This window comes from Pelophylax lessonae (assembly GCF_965119305.1).
Source record: "Pelophylax lessonae genome assembly, chromosome: 3".
NCBI classification, from domain to species: domain Eukaryota; kingdom Metazoa; phylum Chordata; class Amphibia; order Anura; family Ranidae; genus Pelophylax; species Pelophylax lessonae.
This window is the reverse complement of record NC_138770.1, coordinates 107,327,333-107,350,397: the sequence shown is the minus strand read 5'-3', so window position 1 is coordinate 107,350,397 and position 23,065 is coordinate 107,327,333. Positions and strand designations below refer to the sequence as shown.

The 23,065-nt window shown below is 42.9% G+C and overlaps 1 protein-coding gene across 1 annotated transcript; it reads right to left on the bottom strand.

Annotated features, from left to right (window-relative positions):
• Nucleotides 1-982: 982 nt before the first annotated feature.
• On the bottom strand, nt 983-22,919 carry LOC309549046 (cytochrome P450 2K1-like; the record flags this gene model as incomplete). The annotated part of the gene is made up of 9 exons (XM_082249008.1): nt 983-1,183; nt 4,842-4,983; nt 12,404-12,588; nt 12,986-13,127; nt 15,499-15,675; nt 18,636-18,796; nt 19,550-19,699; nt 21,291-21,453; nt 22,737-22,919. 9 exons carry the CDS (start codon nt 22,917-22,919, stop codon nt 1,005-1,007), a joined length of 1,482 nt encoding a protein of 493 aa, XP_082105134.1. The 3' UTR covers nt 983-1,004.
• Between the last annotated feature and the right edge of the window lie 146 nt (nt 22,920-23,065).

Genomic DNA, 23,065 nt, shown 5'->3' with positions numbered 1-23,065 from the left:
CTAATACGTATACGACGGGATACAGGCGGAGACACACACCAGATGGCAAAAGTCTCTTTGAGGCTTATATGGGATATCGAATTATCTTTCCCTTTCGCTGCTTCTTAAGACAGACGTGTATCTTCTTAAATGCCGTTACCTTATACCAACTATACCTAGGGCTGCAAGCTCTCTATATATATGGCCTATCATATATGAAAATCAGTGGGATACTTCTATTTCAAAATACTTGAAGTGTTTGCCCTTTAGAGAAACACAATAATCTTCTGAGCTGTGAATTTCCATCTTGACAGCTCACAAGCCAGGCGTACATTTCTTGCCTGCTGGTTTAAGTGTCATCTGTCGCCCTGCCGTTCCCTATTCGAGACTAATTGGAACCATAGGTGGGTTCCTTTTTACCTCCCACTGGCCGTTGATCTGCTATGGATGATACAGTGTATTGCATCACAGGAGAGAGTATTTAAACGTCTGAGGTCCAGAAGAAGCGCAATGCGAAACGCGTCGACCTTTCCAGACCAATACAACATACGTACCTCTTTTAACGAACCATGCATAATGTCTGTATATCCATTTTGAACCTGTATGGAGGTTTTTCCCCATAAACAGTTCAATTTTAATATGTTGATTATGCATATATGCTTCTTTTTTTGATTTTCCTTTTATATATGTTTTCAATAACAATATATACGTTTTTAATCAAATGATTTTGCCTGTCCAGTATGTGCCTTTAAAGTCCGCTAAATGTTTGTTGTACAACTAATGTTGTATCAACTTTTTCTTTCTAATACGTATCAGCCTTTAGCATATTATGTAATCATTCACCTTCATAGCTCATTTATTCCATCTTTCATTTTACTTATAAACATGCATATATCATTAATCTGAAAGGGCCTTTTGTCTCCATAGAGGAACTTTAAACTACATTTCTACAAATCATAGACAGGTTCTCTTTCAGAAAAGATTAAACTCAGTCCACGATTATTATTCATATATTTACTATCACTTTAACTACGAGGAATTGCACAGATCTCATGCTTCAGTGGAGGGGTTGTGAAGCCAACAGCGCCTGTGAGGTCCAGTTTTGCTCCAGGTGGAGCCTGAAAGGTGAAGTTTTGCAGCAGTGTTGTAAAGAAGAGGAACAGTTCCATTTTAGCCAGAGTCTCTCCAGCACAACTTCTTTTACCTTGGAAAAAGAGATAAAGTATAAAACTATTATAAAACTAATGACTAAGGAAGAATATTGGCTTTTACAGCTGTAGGACATATATCTGTCCATCTCTGTGTCCCTCTCGGTCCCATTGTGACACATGTAGTTTGTTTCACAACCCTGTATAAGCCATCGTTTTACCATTTGCAATGTAGGTGCATTATGGGGGTTTGTGTGTCACTTTGCTAGTGCCCACGGAGCTTTTTCTGTCACCAGTTTCCAAAACCTTGTACAAATTATTATGTGGTACATATAACTGGTAGAACAATCTATTTTTTGTCATGTTTGTTGGCCATAGACAAGACTACGTGAGAGTAAGGTACAGTTAAGATGAATACACAACACAATAGAAATCAGCTTACCTGTGACCGTAGCACAGAACATAAGTAGAAAGGGATCACCCAAAAAAGAGGGCATAGGGAAATTATGTCAGGGGGATCTCATTGGTGGAATATTCAAGACCCATAGCATGGCGAATAATCCAATGTCCCAAAACTGCCGGCACTATGGCAGGAATGAGAGCCTGACATAACAAAGTAACACTGATTTTGTGGGCGATTGAGGGAAGATATATTTTACATTGCGTGTCAATATGTTTTTAACTGGGTATGAACAAAATTTGATTGAGTGATGGTATTGCACTATCCAAGTCTTCTTTTTTATGTGGACCCCTTAAAGGGGAATGGAAAGCCCATTACTGAGTGGAAGTAACATCTATTTGCCAATCATTTAATATGAGAGGCAATATGATCCGATAAGTGAGATTGGATGTTGGGAGGAGGTTGAGCACATTTCACGTAGTAAATTTAAAGGTAGTTGATTTACAAAAACTATTATATACATACACACAGTTCAATACACACAGTTGCAGGAAAAAACTTACCAGGAAAGGTTAAAGGACCTTAACATGTATAGCTTGGAAGAAAGAAGAGACAGAGGGGATATGATAGAAACTTTTAAATACATAAAGGGAATCAACTCGGTAAAGGAGGAGAGCATATTTAAAAGGAGAAAAACTACCACAAGAGGACACAGTTTTAAATTAGAGGGGCAAAGGTTTAAAAGTAATATGAGGAAGTATTACTTTACTGAGAGAGTAGTGGATGCATGGAATAACCTTCCTGCAGAAGTGGTAGCTGCAAATACAGTGAAGGAGTTTAAGCATGCATGGGATAGGCATAAGGCTATCCTTCATATAAGATAGGGCCAGGGACTATTCATAGGATTCAGATATATTGGGCAGACTAGATGGGCCAAATGGTTCTTATCTGCCGACACATTCTATGTTTCTATGTTTCTATGTTTCTAATTGAAGCTGGTGTGAAATATAATTTGCCCTTGCCAGGGGTGCTATTGGAGGTTGCATCTTAAATGGACACCTTTTCACCAGCAGATGGCATGGCTCCCCAAATCATCATAAACTGTGGAAAATTTTGCATTTCATTTGGAAATCGAGGTCCCAGAGTCTGGAGGAAGAGTGGAGAGGCACAGAATCCAGGTCGTATGAGGTCCAGTGTGAAGTTTCCACAGTCAGTGATGATTTGGGGAGACATGTCATCTGCTGGTGTTGGTCCACTGTGTTTTATCAAGTCCAAAATCAGCGCAGCCCTCTGCCAGGAAACTCTAGAACACTTCATGCCTCCCTCTGCTGACCAGCTTTATGAAGATACTGATTTAATTTTCCAGCAGGACTTGGCACCTGCCCATACTGCAAAAAGTACCAATACCTGGTTTAATGATCATGGCATCACTGTGCTTGATTGGCCAGCAAACTTGCCTGACCTAAACCTTATAGAGAATCAGTGGGGTATTGTATAGAGGAAGATGAGAGACACCAGACCCAACAATGCAGAAGAGTTGAAAGCCGCTATCAAACCAACCTGGGCTTCCATAACACCTCAGCAGTGCCACAAGCTGATCGCATCCATGCCACGTTGCATTGATGCAGTAATTCATGCAAAAGGAGCCTCAACCAAGTATTGAGTGCGTACTATACTGTACATGGGCATACTTTTCAGTAAGTCAACATTTCTGTCTTAAAAATCCTTTTATTTTTGTTTTTATTGGTCTTATGCAATATTCTAATTTTCTGAGATACTAAATTTTGGGTTTTCACTAGATAAATCAAAATAAAAAGAAAACAAATGCTTGAAATAAATCACCCTGTGTGTAACGCATCTATATAAAATATGAGTTTCACTTTTTGAATTAAATTACTGAAATTAATTAACTTTTTGATGATATTCTAATTTTTTGAGATGAACCTGTATATACATTTAGGGTGAATAGTTTATCATTTTATTTCACAGCGCTATCTTTTTTTTTCATGTAGATGTGATATATGAAATGGCAATATATCACTTTTGGTTAGACTAACCTATTACATTTTGGCCTATCTTTTTATCTGGGAAAACTGGGCAGAAATGACTAACTGTGGCACCATTTGTAATTTTTGCATTGGGGATCTCTGCTGACTAGTGATGAGCTGAACTCCCCCCTGTTCGGTTTGCACCAGAACATCCCGAACAGGGAAAAAGTTCTAGCGAACATGCGAACTCTATTAAAGTCTATGGGACAGGAACATGAAAAAAGTCCTAATTTTAAAGGCTTATATGCAAGTTATTTCCATAAAAAGTATATGGGGACCTGGGTACTGCCCTGTGGGATATGTATCAATGCAAAAATATTTTTTTTAAAACGATCCTTTTTACAGGAGCAGTGATTTAAATTATGCTTAAAGTGATACAATAAAAATGAAAAATTCCTTTAAATATTGTACCTTGGGGGTCCCCCAATGTGCTTATAAAGTGGCGCATTTGTACGATGTATGTAGCCTGCTGTAGTAATACTGACATTTCTAAAGGAAAAATGTAATTTAAACTTGCTTGCGGCTGTAAAGTATTGTCAGCTCCTGGCAATACAGATAAAAAAAAAATGAAAAAAAAAAAAAAAAAACGGCATGGAGTCCCCCCCACAAAATCCATACCAGACCCTTAGCCGAGCAAGCAGCCTGGCTGGCAAGGATGGGGGGGGTGAGCAAGCACCCCCCCGTCCTGAATCATACCAGGCTTGCTTGCCCTCAACATGGTGAGGTTGCTTTGGGGTGCCCCCTAAAGCACCTTGTCCCCATGTTGATGGGGGACAAGGGCCTCTTCCAGACAACCCTGGGCTGTGGTTGTCAGGGTCTGCGGGTGGGGGGCTTATCGGATTCTGGAAGCCCCCTATAACAAAAGGGCCCCCAGATCCTGCCCCCCCCCCCATGTGAATGAATATCGGGTATTTCGTTCCCCTACCCATTCACCAAAAAAGTGTACAAAAAAAATAAACACAAAAGCCAGTTTTTGACAAGTCCTTTATTAAAAAATAAAAATAACAAAATAGTGTCCGCCAAATTAAATCTATCGTCAATCACTTCGCCCACCGCACCCGGAAAAAAAAAAAAACGCTCCCGCCTCTTCACACGCCTCCTGGCTAATGAGCCTCTTGAGCCATGACAGCTCTTTTATAAGAAAGGGATGGGGACAACCGGTTACATCAAGCCCATCCCTACTGCTGACCCTGTTTTGGTCACAGCCACAGAGAAAGCCTTGATACATTTTTGGCCATCTAGAGTTTCCCTCCTTGGGATACTCACCTGCAGAAAATGGTATAAAAGCTTCATTATTAACAAGGTTTCCCTCCGGGTCCAGAAAATGCTGAGGGTAAAACTCTTCTGGCTTATTAAAATGCTTCTTGTCTCGTAGGACTGAATACAGTAATGGAATCACTTGAGTTCCCTGCAAAGAATAGAGGAGAGAAACATTTGGAGACATAAGTAACAGTTGTTATTTGATGATGGACCTGTTCAAGGTGCACAACTAAAAGCTACATTTATTCAGAAAGAACAGATTACCAACTCAGTCCTTCAGTCTTTTTATCCAGGCATTGTTTTATTGGGCAGTGGGAGAGGCCAAGTTGCACATATTCATTTCTCCCAAAATTCACAAGTCTGCGACAAAACATTTAGATTTTATCCTGATGTTGTATTGCAAAAAATTGTCAAATTTTAAAAGCCACAGACCAGATTAAACACCCCCACACCAGAACACAGGCCAACCTAAGCATACCTCTAATACAAGCAGAGCACCATAATTTCTGCTTAGCCCAGGGTCACATATATCTGTTTAAAACAGTACCTAAAAGGACCTAGAAAACCAGAAACTTGAATATAACCTTGTTGTGAATAGTTGTAAGTCTACCACATTGGTGAGTTTGGACTGACATGATCTAAAACCGCCCTTTCATACATATCCAGCACTCAACTCTAGAAATATTTTGTAATTTGTACTGCAATGAAATTATAATTTTAAAACATGGCTACACTAATGGATATGAGAAGAAGTATCTGTTTGATACCAAGCATGCCTTTGTTATAAGGTGCAGCAACCAAATTGGTCACAATGCATTTCCTAAGGGCAATGCATATCATGTTTGGTGTCTTTTGAATACCTGATATTAAGGCCTCACGCACACTGGACAGTAACAAAAAAAATGCCAGTAGCAATAGCTGTAGAAAGCAGGGCCAGACTGGGAATAAAAACCAGCCCTGGAAATAATTTCATACCAGCCCCATACCATTATTATGCCAGCCCCAGTGGCGTAGCGTGGGTTGTTAGCACCCAAGGCAAGGCAAGTAATTTGCGCCCCTACCCAACGGACATTTAGCGCTCTCTGGCTCCCTACCATTCATACAGAATTAAGGACAGCCCAGCTGGGAGGCCACAGGCTCTAGGAACAGGCCCCCCTTCCCCACTATCTAATACACTGCTTACCTCCTTTCCCACAATCTAATACACTGCTGACCCCCTTCCCCACTATCTAATACACTGCTGATGGCCCCCCTACCCACTATCTAATACACTGCTGATCACCCCCGGCCCCCTCCCCCTAATACAATGCTGCCCCCCCCCTCAGCCCTCTCCCCCTAATACAATGCGGTTCTCCACGGGCCCCTCCCCCTAATACAATTCTGATTCCTTCCTCCACCTAATACACTGCTGATCCCCTCCAACCCCCCTAATATACTGCTGACCCCCCCCCCGGCTCCCTACCCCTAATACAATGCTTATCCTCTCCCTAATACAATGCTGATCCCCCCTCCCCCTAATACAATGCTGTTCCCCCCTAGCCCCTCCTCCTAATACAATGCTGACCCCCCCCCCCGGCCCCCTCCCTCTAATACAATGCTGTTCCCCCCAGCCCCCTCCTCCTAATACAATGCTAACCCCCCTCCCCCTAATAAAATGATGACCCCCCCCTGGCCCCCTCCTCCTAATACAATGCTGTTCCCCTCCCTCCCCCTAATAAAATGCTGTTCCCCCCAGCCCCCTCCTCCTAATACAATACTAACCCCCCTCCCCCTAATAAAATGCTGACCCCCCCAGCCCCCTCCCCCTAATACAATGCTTCCCCCCCTCCCCCTGATACAATGCTGTTCCCCCAAGCCCCCTCCTCCTAATGCAATGCTACCCCCCTCCCCCTAATAAAATGCTGAGCCCCCTGGCTCTCTCCCCCTAATACCATGCTGTTCCCCTCAGCCCCCTCCTCCTAATACAACACTAACCCCCTCCCCCTAATAAAATGCTGACCGCCCCCCTCTCCCTAATAAAATGCTGACCCCCCCAAGGCCCCCTCCCCCTAATACAATGCTGATTTCCCCCTCCCCCCAATACAATACTGTTTCCCCCCTCCCCCTAAATTTGGGGGGGGGGGTGGCGCATCAGCATTGTATTAGGGGGAGGGGGTCAGCATTGTATTAGGGGGGTCAGCATTATATTAGGGGGGTCAGCATTATATTAGGGGGCCAGCATTATATTAGGTCAGCATTGTATTAGGGGGCCAGCATTGCATTAGGGGGTCAGCATTGTATTAGGGGGCCAGGCCAGCATTGTATTAGGGGGTCAGCATTGCATTAGGGGGCCAGCATTGCATTAGGGGGTCAGCATTGCATTAGGGGGTCAGCATTGCATTAGGGGGCCGGCATTGCATTAGGGGGCCGGCATTGCATTAGGGGGTCGGCATTGCATTAGGGGGCCGGCATTGCAATAGGGGGCCGGCATTGCATTAGGGGGTCGGCATTGCATTAGGGGGCCGGCATTGCATTAGGGGGCCAGCATTGCATTAGGGGGCCAGCATTGCATTAGGCTAGCCCTCCCCCACCCCCGAGCATTTACTCTTACCTGGCTGTTTACATGTGGCAGCTCAGGTTCTGCTGCTCCGCTCAGCCTCACACTGTGACCTGTCCTTCTGCTGCGATGCGAAGATGCTGCTGGGGGAGGGATCGGCGCCATCATTCAGAGATGCAGGAGATGATGATCCGCCGCCGCCCGCCGGATGTGACGTGATGACGTTCACATCGGCTGGCGTAGGAGAAGATCCGTCGCTGGAGCCGGAGAACAGCGGGGGCCGGGGTTGCAGCGGCCAGTATCAAGCGGCCCCATCTTAAAGCGGCACTAGCGGGTGGCCCCATCTTAAAGCGGCGGTAGCGGGCGGCCCCATCTTAAAGCGGCAGCGGCCCCATCTTAAAGCGGCGGTAGCGGCCCCATCTCAATGCGGCCCCAGGGCCGGCGGCCCACCGGGGATTTTCCCGGTATCCCGGTAGGCCAGTCCGGCCCTGGTAGAAAGTTGTAGCTGAAGAATACGATTTTCAGCATTTTTCAGAAGCTTTTTTTTATCGTCTTTTTAGCTTTTTTTTTATAAAAAACTGTACTCTCACAAAAGCTTATGGCTCAAACATGCTGATTAAAGCCACATTTTTCAGCATTTTTCAACTTTTATCACTTTTATCAGCTTTTTTTACAGCTGAAAAACTCCTCCTAAAACCCACTAGTTCCAAAGTTTTTTTTTTTCCAGCCAGAAAACGCTCCTGCCAAAAACTGCTGATAACAGTCTTTGTGCATGGACACATTGGATAACATGCTGGAGAGTTTATTGGCTGCAGAAAAAAAGGCCTGAAGCCAAAAACATCCAGTGTGCATGAGGCCTAAATACCGTCTTCAGGGACCAGACTAGATGGCTGCATGTGCAGTTTGGGGCTTTTACTTTTCACCAAAACAATGCCAGAATACTACTGGTAATTTTTGAGGACCAGTGTCTCTGCCAGAATTAAACTTACAATGAAATGTACTGGATTCTGCACAAAAAAACAAAGGCAAACCTTGCTGGGTACCTTTTATGTTTAATCTATTTATTTTACTAAAAAAAAACATTTTTTTACTTTACTTTACTTACTGTTATTGTGTATTTTTTAAAATCTTTTTTTTTTTTTTTTTTTTTGTTTCATTCATTACGAAATAAACAAATCAAACAATGGAATCTCTAGATTCTCTAACCAGAAAAAAATTCTTGCATCTAAGAGGGCTATTATATATTCACTGCTCTATATTCCTATCTGCTGTGTACCCCCTGATGTGCCCTGTGCCACATGATGTATGTCCCCATGATTTGCCCTACTGTGAGCCCCATGCCCTGTGATGTGGCCCATGCCTTGCTGTGTACCCCTGATGTGCCCTGTGGCTCATGATGTGCCCTGTGACATGCCCTGTTATGTCCCTGTGATGTGCCCTACTGTGTGTTCCATGTTGTGCCCCACTGTGTGCCCCATGCCCTGTCATGTAGCCTGCTGTGTGCCCCATAATTTGCCCTACTGCGTGCCCTGTGATGTGCCTTACCATATGCCCCATTATAACCCCTGTGCCCGACTGTGGGCCCAGTGATGTGCCCTACTGTGTGCCCTGTTATGTGCCCTTCCTTGTGTCCCCCTGTGTGCACTGGGATGCACCATTCTGTGCTCAATAATGTACCCTGCTGAGTTCATCATAATAAGTCTTGCTGTGTGCTCTGTAATATGCCCTGCTGTGCCTCAAAATGTGTACTCCCACCCCCATGTAATGTGCCCTGCTGTGTCCCAAAATGTGCACTTCTACTCCATGTAATATGCACTACTGTGCCTTATAATGTGCCATGCTGTTTCCTTCAATGTACCCTCTTGTGTGCCCCATAATATGCCCTACTCTGTGCCCCATAATGTGCCCTCTGGCCCCCATGTAATGTGCTTTGCTGTGCCCCCTCATGAAATATGCCCTGCTGTGCATCATAATTTAGCCTTTCCCCCATTTTATATGCCCTGATGTGCCCCATAATGTGCCATGTTCCTCCCTCCTCTGTAATGTGTTCTGCTGTGTCCCATATTTTTCCCTCATGCCCCCTTGTAATATGCCCTGCTTTGCCCCATATTGTGCCCCCCTGCCTCATGTAATGTTCCCTGCTGTGCCCCATAATGTGCCCTACTACCCCCTTTAATGTGCCATGCTGTGCCCTATAATGTGCCCCTGCTGCCCCCCCCATGTAATGTGCCCTGCTGTGCCCCCCCACAAAATTTACCCTGGTGTTCCCTATAACGTGCCCCGCTGTGCCCCCCCCCCCCATAATGTGCACTGGTGTGCCCCATATTGTGCACTGCTGCTCCCCATGTAGTGTGTCCTCCTGACCCCTTGTGCTCTGCCCAGGGCCAGATAAACGTAGGGGCTATTGGAGCTGCAGCTCCAGGCCCCTACCTTTTTATATAGGCCCCGGGTTGGCCATATTCACTGTTACCGCTCTTCTGTCACTTGTAAACACAGAAGTCTGGCTTCTATGCTCGCTTCCCCAGGCAGCTCCCTCAGAACCTCCCCACACAGCATGAAGGCCGGACAAGGAGGGACAGTTGCCGATGCATGGATGTGTTTATGGGCTTCAGAGACAGCATCCCATGTTGAATTAGGCATGCATGGCTGCACCCTTCCTCCTCTGGGTACATGCCAAGGCACGGCCCTTAAGGCTTTTCAAAATCCTCAGCACCAAGCCCATGATGCTCTTAATCCGGCCCTGGCTCTGCCCTGCTGTCCCCTGTTTACCTTGCCTGCCTGACCCACCCCACCCTGCTCTGCCCTACTGCCCCTGTGCACTGCTTATTTCAAGTTCGACCAAGGGGAGACTGGGGGAGAAGGGGTGAGGAGATAATGAGGGGATAGGGTGAGGAGATAATGGGGGACACTTTGGGGGATATCGCCTATACCTGGCTGCACTGTGACGGTATTTCTCTGACATTTAGTGAATTGTGTACTAAGAGTGAGAATTTAAATTTTTCTGGAAAAGTTTCCTCTCTTTGTCTCTTCCTCACATGGAGCGCTCAGTGGATTTATTCTCCTGCTTTGTGTGGGATGAATATTGTAGGTAGAGAACCCATACTGATGAGTGAATAGAACTCTTTGTGTCCTGTGATCCCCATCTGTGTTCACTGTCTTTCATTTTTTTAGGGTAATTTGGTTTATCATTTTGCTATTGCTTCGGAAATTTGAATATAGTTTGTCAAATTGAAAAATCTGCGATTTAATTTTTCCCCAAATATTTATTTTGTTCCTAATTTGCTCTACATTGTGTTTAGATTTTTAATACTGTATTTTTATGGTACATTTTGGAAATGTACCATAGTTGCACTTTAATGTAAGTTTATTTTTCTTTATATAAAACATTTATTTTGAACATAGTGTGGAGAAATTCTGTGACAAACGCATGTATTGTGGGCAGTGCAGGTGGGACTTTGTGCGGGTGTGGGTTGAGTATGGGTGGGGACACAGGGGGCCCCATGATCTCCTATTGTCCAGGGGATCCATAAGTTGTCAGTCTTCCCCTGTTCTGGTAGAAGAATTGGGATCTTAGTCTGCCGTCATCAACACCCAGTCCACCCACTCCCTTTTGGTGGATAATCTGGAGACAGGAAACCTTTTTTTTCAACTGTATTGCAAGATACATCCGGGTGCGTCATCCACTATAGACTCCTAGTTGTCTCTCACATAGAGAATGTCTGTTGAATTAAATAATCAATACAAGGATATTACTGGCAGTCACCAACGCCAACAATAAACCTGCCTTGGAAGTTTGAAGAAGTCTTTAGAAGAAGTATAACTCCTGACATGGCATACAGAAAGTAGGGAAGCTACCCAGCACATGGTAATGAAAGCCCTTTATGAGAATCCCTGTAAACACTGGATTTCAGAGCACTATCGTGCTGTCTGGAGAATGTAGGCCCTAAAAAGGGTTGAGTCACATGGTCTAAGCCAGTGTTTCTCAACCTTTTTTAAGTCAAGGCACCCTTTAAAATTATGGACAGTCTCAAGGCACCTCATTCTAAAATGTAAAAAACTTTTCTAATAGTTTGACACAATGCAGCAACATCCACACGTAGGACACCCAACTTAAGAGGTGATTTTTTCTTCCAAAGCAAATACACTTTTTCACACTGGTACTGACTAGTATTCCAATCTTTCTCTTCTCCCTCAATTTCTCTCCATCAGTTAGCTAATGTCACCCTAATGCGTAGGGAGAGGGGCAGAGGAGGGTCAAACAAGGATGATGTGGAGGCAACAGACATTCCCTTATCAACTGATGACATCATTGGTTGTTAGGATGCCAGTGTCTAGAAAGTCATAATGGTGCATAATGAAAACCTGTGGCTTTGTGTAACTAAAGGGCAGGCTTGATCCACCCTGCTGGCTTATATACAATTTTTAGGAATTTTGCCAAAGCACCCCTGAAGAAGCCTCAAGGCACCCCTGAAGAAGGCTCAAGGCACCCCAGGGTGCCTGGGCACCCTGGTTGAAAAAGGCTGGTCTAAGCAACCACCCAGGGTTCACCAGTGAACCTCGTAAAGGATGATAGGCTTTGCAGAAGGTGGCTCCAGGTTGCATCCCCTGGTTACACTCCTCCCATCGGCGGCAGGCATAGAAAACCAATGACTCCTCCCTGTATATCTCTGCATCTCACCCTTATCGTTTTTAGGGTAAGATAGGTTCAACTGGAACAGAGATCACAGGTATGTTGGCTTGGGAACAGATACTTGGAAAGGTTTTTGTGCAGACAACTCGCAAATGCACTGAGCAGGTTTTAAATTGCCTTCTCGGACATTAGCCCTAGAGGAAATGAAGTGTCCAGCAGCATTTCTCACTAACAACTTCTAACCACATGGACTTGAAAGAGCCTAAAGCTCACTTCCCCTCACTTAGTTTTGTGACATACAAACAACACTTGAATATAGTATTGCAGTTTTTTGAATTGGGAACAAATGCACTTCATAATTTATATTTTAGTATTGAATGAAAGGTAAAATGTAATACTTACTTTGGGTATAAAGAATCCTTTGAAAGTCACATCCTGTGTAGTGGCATGTGGAACGTTTGTTGGCACGATATTGGCAAACCTTTGGATTTCATGGATAACAGCATCAGTATACGGCATTTGTTTTCGATGTATCAGTTGAGGCTCTCCAGAACCAATGACTTTTTCTATTTCCTTCTGAACATGTTCTGGCATTGAAGGAAAGGCATACTGGCTTACTTAAAGGACTTTCTGTTTTCTCCTAAGAAATATCCAGTCATTCCCAATCCTCTTGTTAGTTAAAAGATAAGAAAGCTATTTCAGGAACATTTTGGTGGACAGATAATTATTGATAAATGGATTCCTTTGTCCCCTGTGGTGGCTACCTATCCAGATAAAAACATGGAAGCTGTCCCTTCTGATTTGTGTTTAAAAGTGTTAGCTGTCAGCAATGACAGTAATGTTCTATATTCATGATAAGGTGGCATTCCTCATGGAAAAATGATCTCTAAACCAGTTATATGGTCTAAGCAGTTATTAGGAAACTGTCACATAACTGGGAAGATTGAGGTGAATGGATAATACCAAACAAATTACATCACTTACTTTGTATTTCTGGGTATTTCATCATCAGCAGGAGGCCCCATCGGAGAGTGGTGGAGGTTGTTTCCATCCCAGCTGCGAACAAATCCGTCACCAGCATTGTCAGATTTGTATCATTAAAATATAACTCTGGATTTGGCTTTTCCTGAAATTCAAACATTTCAGAGTATATCATATTTGATTTAGCTCTAATATCTAGGGTGGTATTTTCATCACTAGAGCATGTGATTTCAAAGTTCTCCCCCTTACATCAATGTACTAACTAGGATCCCCTCTTACACAACATTTTCTTGTTTGCTGGTCCCAACTCGACCATAAGATTAATAAGATGACTATTTTTGCTATTAATGAGAAATAATGTGGTCAATAACTACTCATTTTAGCAAATAGAATCTGAATTGTGGAAGCTGTGCCCTAAAAAAGAAGCTGAGGGGAAAGGCCAGTCACAAGTATTGCCTGTGGTTACCCTGCAGCTGATCTTTTCCCCATTACTGGCTTACCATGTCTTGTTCTGCACCATGTCTTTGTGTGGAAGGGGCCATGTTGGTTGAGACAGAGATTTGCTTCCTCAAGTCAGTGCTGCTTCTCTGATGATTTATGGTGGAAAATTCATGAAGCAGCAGATGAGGAATAGGAAGCATAGATGCAATGAATGTATGACGCAGAAGAGATGCTTGTCTGCAACTTTCTGTATAACATGGAGAACAGTGACACGGCACAGTAGTGACATCAGTAGTGACAACAGGTTGAACTGGATGGACTATTGTCTTTATTCAACCTCACCTACTATGTAACTATGTAACCAATTTTCACTCCATATTTGGAAGACTAGCATTCAGAGGCAGCAGTACCTTGGATGATCTTAGACTGCATACTGTATATACAGCTATGAGGCTTAAGGCACAGGAATGGCACTGCTATTTTTTAGGAGGAATTCAAGACAAAAGATACATTTTTCAGAGTACTCCTCAGAACCAATTAAAGTATAACTAAAGGCAAAATGTTTTTTTTTTTTTTTTGTTTGGATAGAGTCCCGTTAGTGAGATTCACCCTCTCTATCCAGTTTATCATTATCATTATAGTTGAAAGTTCAAGTAAAAAACGACCAAATTTTGGGTTGCCCCCAGAAAAGTAATAGAGGGGAAATCTTTCAATGGGGACACTAGTTCTGGTGACCTGGGGGCCCCCAAGGAATTCCCTTAACCACTTGAAGACTAAGCCTTTTTCTGACACTTGTTGCTCACACGTTAAAATCAATATTTTTTGCTAGAAAACTACTTAGAACCCCAAAACATTTTTTGTGTATATATATATATATATATATATATATATATATATATAGATGTAGCACCCTCCTAGGTAGGTGCTAGGTAAAACATCTGGGTGGCTGTGTATGCTTATCAGGGGGGTCTGATTGTTTAGTTAGGCTGTCGTGTGTTCCAGGTGTGACACGTTAAGGCTGAAAGAGCCTTCTTTAACCCTTGTGGAACACTGGCTGGTAGGGTAGTATATGATGTATATATGTCACCTGGTTTTCTCACCTACACATGCAGAGGCCCCAGGATTTGTGTCTGTTACGAAGAAAACAAACCTTTTTTTTTCTTAAATCCTAAAAAGTCCTGGGCTTGGGTCTGAACCTGTTTGATTGAGTTTGAAGAAGGTTTAACCCAAATTCAGAAGTTAGCTGCCATTGCTGGGCCAATGAGCTTCAAGCAGAAGATTCCCTGCCCTGCAGCTGATGTATACAGAACTAGCAGGGATTTTACTGATATCATAGGGCTGATATGGACACATGTCCATTATAGGTAAAATATGTTACAAGCATCCTCACCCCCTTGTATATGCGCAGCTGTAGGATGGGTTATGTCCTGTGTGCAGCTCAATTAACATAAAACTTAGTTTGGACCAAACCAAAGCTCCCTTCTAGTCAGTAAGCTTTACTGCACTGTAACTGTACAAATCCAAAAAGAAAAGACCAGCTGCACTCGAAGATAATTCAATCACTGTTACCATTATTCATACAGAGAGTCCCTGTTTGGGACCTCATCCTCTGACACGACACGTTTTACTTACAAGGCTGGGCTTAATCATAAGCCCAGCCTTGTAGGTAAAAACACGTCAGAGGAGGAGGTCCCAGGTGGTGGGGACTCTCTTCATGTTGTTTGGATGAATAAAGTTATCAGGGTTTGAATTTTCTTTGGATTGCAGCCTATTTTAGAGTTAGATTTGTGCAGTCTCTGGGGCATAGAACCAGCCCCTGCCGGTGTTTAGCACCCGGTCTTCCATAAGGGTGACCCAATTCAGGTCTTGTGTACATTAAATTCTACACTTCTGCATTTAATTATGTTTGTTTACATTCTTGCTGAATAAAAGCTCAGGAGTGCATGGACAATTCCTGGAAGTCTCTGTTTCTTGAATGATTTACTGCTGCCATTACTAGTTGAGCCTGTCTCCCTTACAACTTTAACTAAAATGAGCAGGTAGAAGCAAGTAGGTTCCTTAGAAATTACATATACCTCCTTTTGTTTGACAAGAAAGACATCAATAAAATTCCTCTGATCATTGACATCCAGCTGATTTCTCTGATTGGTGAAGGTCTCTCTGATAAAATTGTGCAATTCCTCTATGCTTGGAATGATATCTCTGTGATTCCCTGGCAGCCATCGGACCACAGATGGAAATGCATTGTACAACTAAAAGAAGAAACATACAGTTAGTTTCCTGATAATGATAAATTATCATATTCTGTAAACAGAATAAACACAAATTATAGGTATATGAAGGATACATTTTTTTCTCAAAGCAAGCAATGTAAGTACCTGAATTGGCCTTAGTAACAGCCTCTTACACTCTGTGTACAACAGTATTGGAGTGTGAAAAGAGTAAACAGTACGATGAGCCAATCAGTTCATGTGCTGACAAGAAGCATGATGGTAGAAAGAAAAAAAAACTGACAAAGAGATGAGCTTGAGACAGTGCTGGTTCTCCTTTCACTGTCCAGACATAGGGGTGGGTCCAGGACAACCTGTACCATGAAGAAGTGGGCCAAACATAGCTGGCCAAAGGAATGAAGACATCTAGTGGCAGAAAAAAGTACTGCCTGGGGAAATCTCTGGGTTGAAGATGAATATTGTAGCAAAAGCTGGTTTTGTTATTTTATCTTTAAATGGGCATTCAATTTTATCCTGTTATTTTTGTCTGGAAAGGGAAGATGCAATATGGATGCCAAAAAGTGATGCCAGCTAAGCAATGGAAGAATCAGGACAGCTTCCCTAGCCCTCTGGATTAATTGTTCTGGAGGAGTGCCATTGGGCAGTGTTGTGCAGCAAATCTATAAATATGAGAATTTCGTCATGCTGATCTGCAACTATCAGGTAGGGTTTAGGTGCAATACCTTAAATAGAGCTGTCCTTCTTCTTGTAAGTGAGTAGACCAGGAAGACCTGAGGACCATTGCTTGAAGTTTTAAGGTGATCTAATTTTATGGTAACCCACAGCAGGATGGATATAGACTTTCCTCCTGTGTATATATATATATATATATATATATATATATATATATATATATATAGAACTACTACCTTGGGAGCTTCTGGTTACGGGCTCCCCTAGGTTACCATTAGCAACAGCACGACAGTTCAACATTTTCCATGTGATTTTGGCTCAGTCAGGAAACAGTCTAGGAGCTTTGGTTTTTGTGTTTTTATTGAGAACTTGGATGGGAGAAGGGAATGAGTGGGATACGCCAACTTATATAACTAAGCACAATTAGCTGGGACGACTAAATAATGCTAAGTGCGGCTAGGCCGCTGCTTCTCCTTGTCAGTAGAAGTGAAGTAGTAAGAAATGAACTGTCTGAGGTAAACTGTACTGTACTGCAGAACAATCTTCAGGGCCCTTCCTGGTACCCCCCTTTGTTCCTATTCTTCAGGGTCAACTACACGGCACCCCCTTTACTGTTAGACTTCCTGTGCTCCTTGATCCCCCTGACTTCTCTGGAGTGGTCCCCCTTCCTGGGCAGACCCTTAGGAAAACCCCCTGGTACTCACAGACACTTTTTTTTCCCAAGAGACTCTGCCAGCAGCTCCACTGTCAACACTCTGGATCCTCTGCAGCTCAGCTCCACAACTGGTTCACTAGACCAACCACCTAAAACCACCTTCCTCACACACTGCAGGAGGAGAGACAGCTATCCACCTCCTCCTGGGACTCTGCTTCCCACCAAAGACGCCCTGTCACATGTCCCCTCCGTATTTATGGTCAATCCTAGGATGCATTGCAGGAATGACCTCCCACTGGGACTGCCATAAAACATGATGTGTCACTGGCTAGGTGTCAGGACCCGGACTTGAACCTGGGACCTCCATGGTGTCTGGCAATGACTCTACTCGCTGAGCTAACTGGAATGCTGGACAGCTCCTTGGACAAATCCTTGAATGATCCTGCTGTTAATCTTTATTGCCTTGAACCTTGAACCCTTTACTCCTCCCATTAACTTCCTGATATAAGCCATGTCCTTGCACTTCCTGGTTGCCAGAATATTGTGCCTTCAACAGCCGATATCTCGCTTGTCTCTCCTGCTGCCGTCCCTATCTTTGCTACCATCCGTTATCGACACTTGGCTTGTTCCTCGACTACTCTTCTGCTTGATCCCAACCTGCAACTACTGGTTACCGACCTTTGGCTTCTCCTTGACTATGCTTCAGCTTAATCCCTATCTGCTACTGAACTCTGACTTGCTCACCTCCTGGTGGGGCGATCTTGAGGGCCGCGACCTGGTGCTAACACGCAGCAAAATCTATCTCCACCTTCAGGAGCGCTGGTGAAAACCGGTTAGTACTTAGACTCCGCACCTCAGGTGAGCCTGCGTCATCTGCCTGGGTGACCTGCTAGTGTTCCTATCTTGCTGGTTCCAGTGTGACCTGCGACTGCTATAGCTACTGGTCTTCGAGCCTGACCCCGGATCGTGACACTAGGTTTCCTCCACTGTCCAACAAGCTCCCTTCACTGGGTCTGAGGCAGTGGGGACACTCCCTCAGACCCAGTGAATCACACCTGGAAACATGTGACAGGCAAACTAACAGATCAGGCTCCCCTGATAAGCAGAAGGAGCAAAAATATGCTTTTTCCTAGCACCTACCTAGGAGGGTGCTACATATATATGTGGACTTTCTTCTGTGTTTCCTTTATTACAAAAGAGTTTAATCTGCAAGCATTGTAAAAGGGACTCAAGTTATCAAATAAACACAACCAAATTATATTTTAAGAAATGGCCTTTTGTGGTTATGTTTTTTGCTTAACACACTAAACCATGCCTTACTCCTCTGACAGCCATAAGTGAAATCTGCAAATTGGCAAAGTAATGTGCAATCCCTACATTGTGATAGTTTAGTCAACCTGGAAGATCTGAAGACCATTTCTTGAAATGTTTAGACTAACTTGTTTTCTGGGGTTGGGGACACGCAAGGGAATTTTTTTTATCCATCCTGGAAACCAGTTTAAATTTCATATAGGGGGGGTTTGGGGATTCCCTGGTGGTTTGAAGAGAACCTGAGCTAGTGAGAAGACACCTGGAGCAGCTTGCTTTATGAGCCTCACATTGTAAAGTTATCCAACAGTATGATAGTAACATTTTGCAGTAAAAATAAACTTACCAAAACCATTGGTGTACCAACATTCCTGGCATTATCATTGACTATTGTTAAAAGCCTTAAAAGTTTTGGATCATCATAATCAAAGCGGTGACCAAGCAATATGGACACAATGATATTGGCCACAGCAGCATTCATGATCATGGTGTTTTCAAATGGTTTTCCTGGAATACAAGCAAATTTATTATTAAAAACTCATAGTTTAGTAATAATAAACCTAAATCTAAGCAACATGGATCAAAGGGGAACAAGGAGTGCATCTTGTTATTTTGCAAATGCAGAATGTCTCTGGAGAGTTTTGGAAACATATCCCGACTTGCTACAAATAGGGGGATGTCCTCGGGGGGGGGGGGGGGGGGTATAAGAGGAAATTCTAAGGGTTCCAGTGTTTCATTGGGTTGGGGAGGACTTTGTGAGTAGTCGGCTTTTTCCCAGGGGCCTTGCATTAACACCCATGTACATCCCTCTCCCAGCAAGGGGTTTTCTGGGCAAAGGAGGGGCATGGAGGTACCATGAGTGCATAAGGTACCACTAGATATTTGTGCCACATTGAAGGCTCCATTGCTAAATTGGATTTTTGCATATAGAGACGCTACAGCCTGCTCTACTGCCTTGCTAACTGGTAATTACATGAACAAATATAATTCAAATTTACAGTAATTCTCATATATGCATATGAAGTTATTTGATCATCATTAGCCTGATGGTGGACTGTGACTACTTACTACCAGGAACTAGACACCAGCTAATAATAGAAGATTCTAATAAGGAGCCTAGGTCTTACTAATAATAGGTGTAGTGTGGCCCTGTCACCCGGTACAGATGTGAAAATCTCTACAGATAGTGAGAACAGTTTGTGCGAAGTATATGATATTCTGCAGTCTCAGATCTATCAACCAGGCTACACTACCACTGACCTTTGTAGGCTTTGAAAACGTTTATCAAACATTGGCATTCTTTAGTGATCCTATCTTCTATTGTTCTCTTGCCCATCCCGAAATCTCTCAGCGTAGAAAGAGTGAATCGTCTCATAGCTTTCCAGTTATTACCATTTGAAAATATAACACCTAAAGAAAAAATAAAATAACAAATACATTTTATCAGTCTAAAGGACAATTCTAGGCAACTAGTAGGCTGCCTAAAACCAAACTGAAGCCTAGTTTATTTCTTTAATTTAATGCAGTCATTCTACCTCAACAGTAATAAATGTAGGTAGCTTTTTTATTTTATTTTACTGCATTGCACTGTAAGTGTTAAAATATACCACAAAAAGGTTGGAGACTTTATATGCTGCAGTCATGTTTTTTGGTGTTTGTGATTGTTATACTTTATGTGATAGGTGAGCGCAGGAGAGTTAAAGTGCACTGCACAATAGCACAATAAAAAAAGAAGAGCAAAAAGACACCCACATGTATTAATGATCATGAAGCCTAAAGCTTAAAGCCTAAATTTAGCTAAAAAAAAAAAAAAAAAAAAAAGCACAAGGCACATTACATACCTTCAGCAGGATGTGTCCCTTGTGCTGCTGTGTCCTCCTTAAATTACATTTTCCTCCTCTAAAGCCCCCCCACACACCCACTGCTGGAATCTCCCAGTGTGTCAGGGGTTAATACTGCTATGTGGCTGTCACAGGCTCTCATCAAGAGCCCAACTATGCCCACCCTTTCTGCCCAGCTGCTCCATTCATAGGAGCTGTACTACAGCTTATATGAATGAAACAGGATCTATGAATAAAGGACAGGCGAATGATTGATAGGTCTGCCCTTCTATTCATGGATCACATTTCATTCATAGAAGCTGTAGTACAGCTTCTATGAATGGAAAAGATGGTCGGAAAGGGTGGACATAGTTGGGCTCTCTTGATGAAAGCCTGTGACAGCCACATAGCTGTATTACCCCCTGCTGCCCTGGACGATTATGGCAGCGGGATGAGGGGTGGGGGCATCAGACGAAAGTAATTAACTTCCTTTGTCCTGTTTTTTCTTTATTTTAGGCTACACTTAGGTTTTAAGTTGGCCGGCAAACTCCCAGTTTACTTTGATTTGTGCAGCGGGATGAGGGGTGGGGGCATCAGACGAGGAATATTTAATCCAAAGGAAGACACAGCAGCACAAGGGACACATCTTACCGAACGTAATTAACTTCCTTTGTCCTGTTTTTCTTTATTTTAGGCTACACTTAGGTTTTAAGTTGGCCGGCAAACTCCCAGTTTACTTTGATTTGTGCTTTGTACATTCCATTGCAGCCTGAATTTACAGAACTATTCACATGTTATTTGGGAGTTTATGCCTTCTGAAGCCGTTGCTGTGTTGATTGCATATATCCATGCATGTTTGTTGTCTTACCTTTTACTTTACATTTAAATTCCCGCCCATAATAAACAGTAGAGCTTTTCCCAACTCAAATAAGGAGCTGTGGTATGTTCAGATTTTTGCATGCAGCAGTCTTGGAGGGCTTGATATATGGTAAAATTATTATTGTCCTCCTAGGATGTTTTATTACTGCACCGGAACTGCACCATGAAAAATGAGGGTCTGAATTTTTGATCTGCAACTCACCTTAAAATCTGTTCACATGACCAGTGGATCAGTACTATAATTCTCTGTATGTTGATTTGGTCATACAATAAAACACAATAAAAAATATGTATGAATATACCATGTTCCTTGAACATATCAAAAAATACTGGCACATAGGGTCTTCCAGAAAACTCCTCAGCATGGTTGACCAGCGCATCTTTCACCGTCTCATAGCCACACAGCACAACCATCTTCTGAGGTCCTATCTGTAGGCTGTACACTGAGCCAAATTTCTCAGCCAGCTGAAGAAAAAAAAAAGACAATGCTTATAAACTCTAAAAATTAGAACTGTATAGTGTATATTGCTTCAAAGGGTTCACTAAAAAAAATCTAATATTTAACCCTTAACTCCATGTCATTAGTGAGCACCTGAGTGTGGCTATACTGCTTCATTGTTGTTGCAGCCATCCTACGGAGCAAGTTGAGATGAGAAGCACCAGTGCCAGGGACAAATCATGGGTCCACATATCAAAATTACTAATATCCCCTTCCATTCCAATGAAATCTTTGAAACACCTGATATTTGCCACCTATTTTCATCTCCAATATACTGTTGTTCTGTGATGGTCTATGAAACCTTTCTTTTTTTATCTCTTTCTCACTATTGGTCAGAGAACAGACCCCCCCCCCCCCCATGTCCGCCCAAGGTCAGGGCATAGCTCCCCTTTCATAATGGTGGGTAATACAAATGCCTCCATTAGATTAGCGGTCAATGAAAAAAAACACCCGGTCAATGGGCCAGTTCTTCATTCATTACAATGTAGGTCAGTAGAAAAGTGCTCCCTTACACTGGGGGTCAGTGAAAATTTAGATTAGTGGTCAGTGGGAGAACCCCCCCCCCCCCCACTCGGTATTAACATTTACTGGGAGAAAAAATGCTGGTAGTTGCTTTCTTTAGAGAACAGACTTTTTGATTGTCCCAGCATTGGCTTTTGGCAAAACATTTTAGTACTGGAACTTAGTGGGCACCTTTGGGCTGGGGGTCAATCAGCCAGGAACTATCTACACTAGAGATGCTGGCTCCCATGGATGAATAGGAAGATTATTAGCTTTATTGGCACTGCCACTCAGAGCCTACTATGGCTATAATTTTGCCAATGACTGATGACCTGTCAATTCTCCTCCCTGGACTAGGCAGGTAAGAACAATGTTTGAAATGTGGAGACTTTAACATGGCCCCAAGAACATGCCTTGTAGTAGTATACACTGTCCTTGGCCCTCTATAGTTCACCATGGATCCCAAAGTACATACACTTTTCTTTCCCTGCACTGTGCAGTGGCTGTCAGAATACAATAGCCCAGCAAGGGGATTTGCACATCCAAGCTGCTAGAATGGTTGAAGGAACCCGTGACATGTTTTTTATTCAGCCAATAGGCTGAACAAAAAAAAAAACTATTGATTTATTGCCAGACTTATACTAAATTTTATTATACTTTGTGTATTCTTGATTAAAAAATGTTATTGGGGCCAGGAATCTATTTTTACATACACTTCAACCATACATTTTAAAGTCCAAAATCTTACCTTATGAAATGTTAAATAAGGTTTATTGAAATTTATAATGTGCAGATTTCCAATAAAAGGCAAACATGGTGGTCCAGGAGGATAATTTGGATGAACTTTTTTCTTCTGACCAAATGAAAAAATTGCCAAAAAAACACAGGTGACAACGGAGAGGACAATTGTAACTGGGTCAATTAAATACATGTCTGCAGCAAAACCTGGAGACAAAAATAGAAATTAAATTCAGAAAATGTACTGAACAAAAAAAAAGCCAAGAAAGAACTAAGAGAGGCTGCGGAGATGAGTTGGTCCCTTCAAGGCATGATGGCTGTTGGCTGATGGCATTGGGT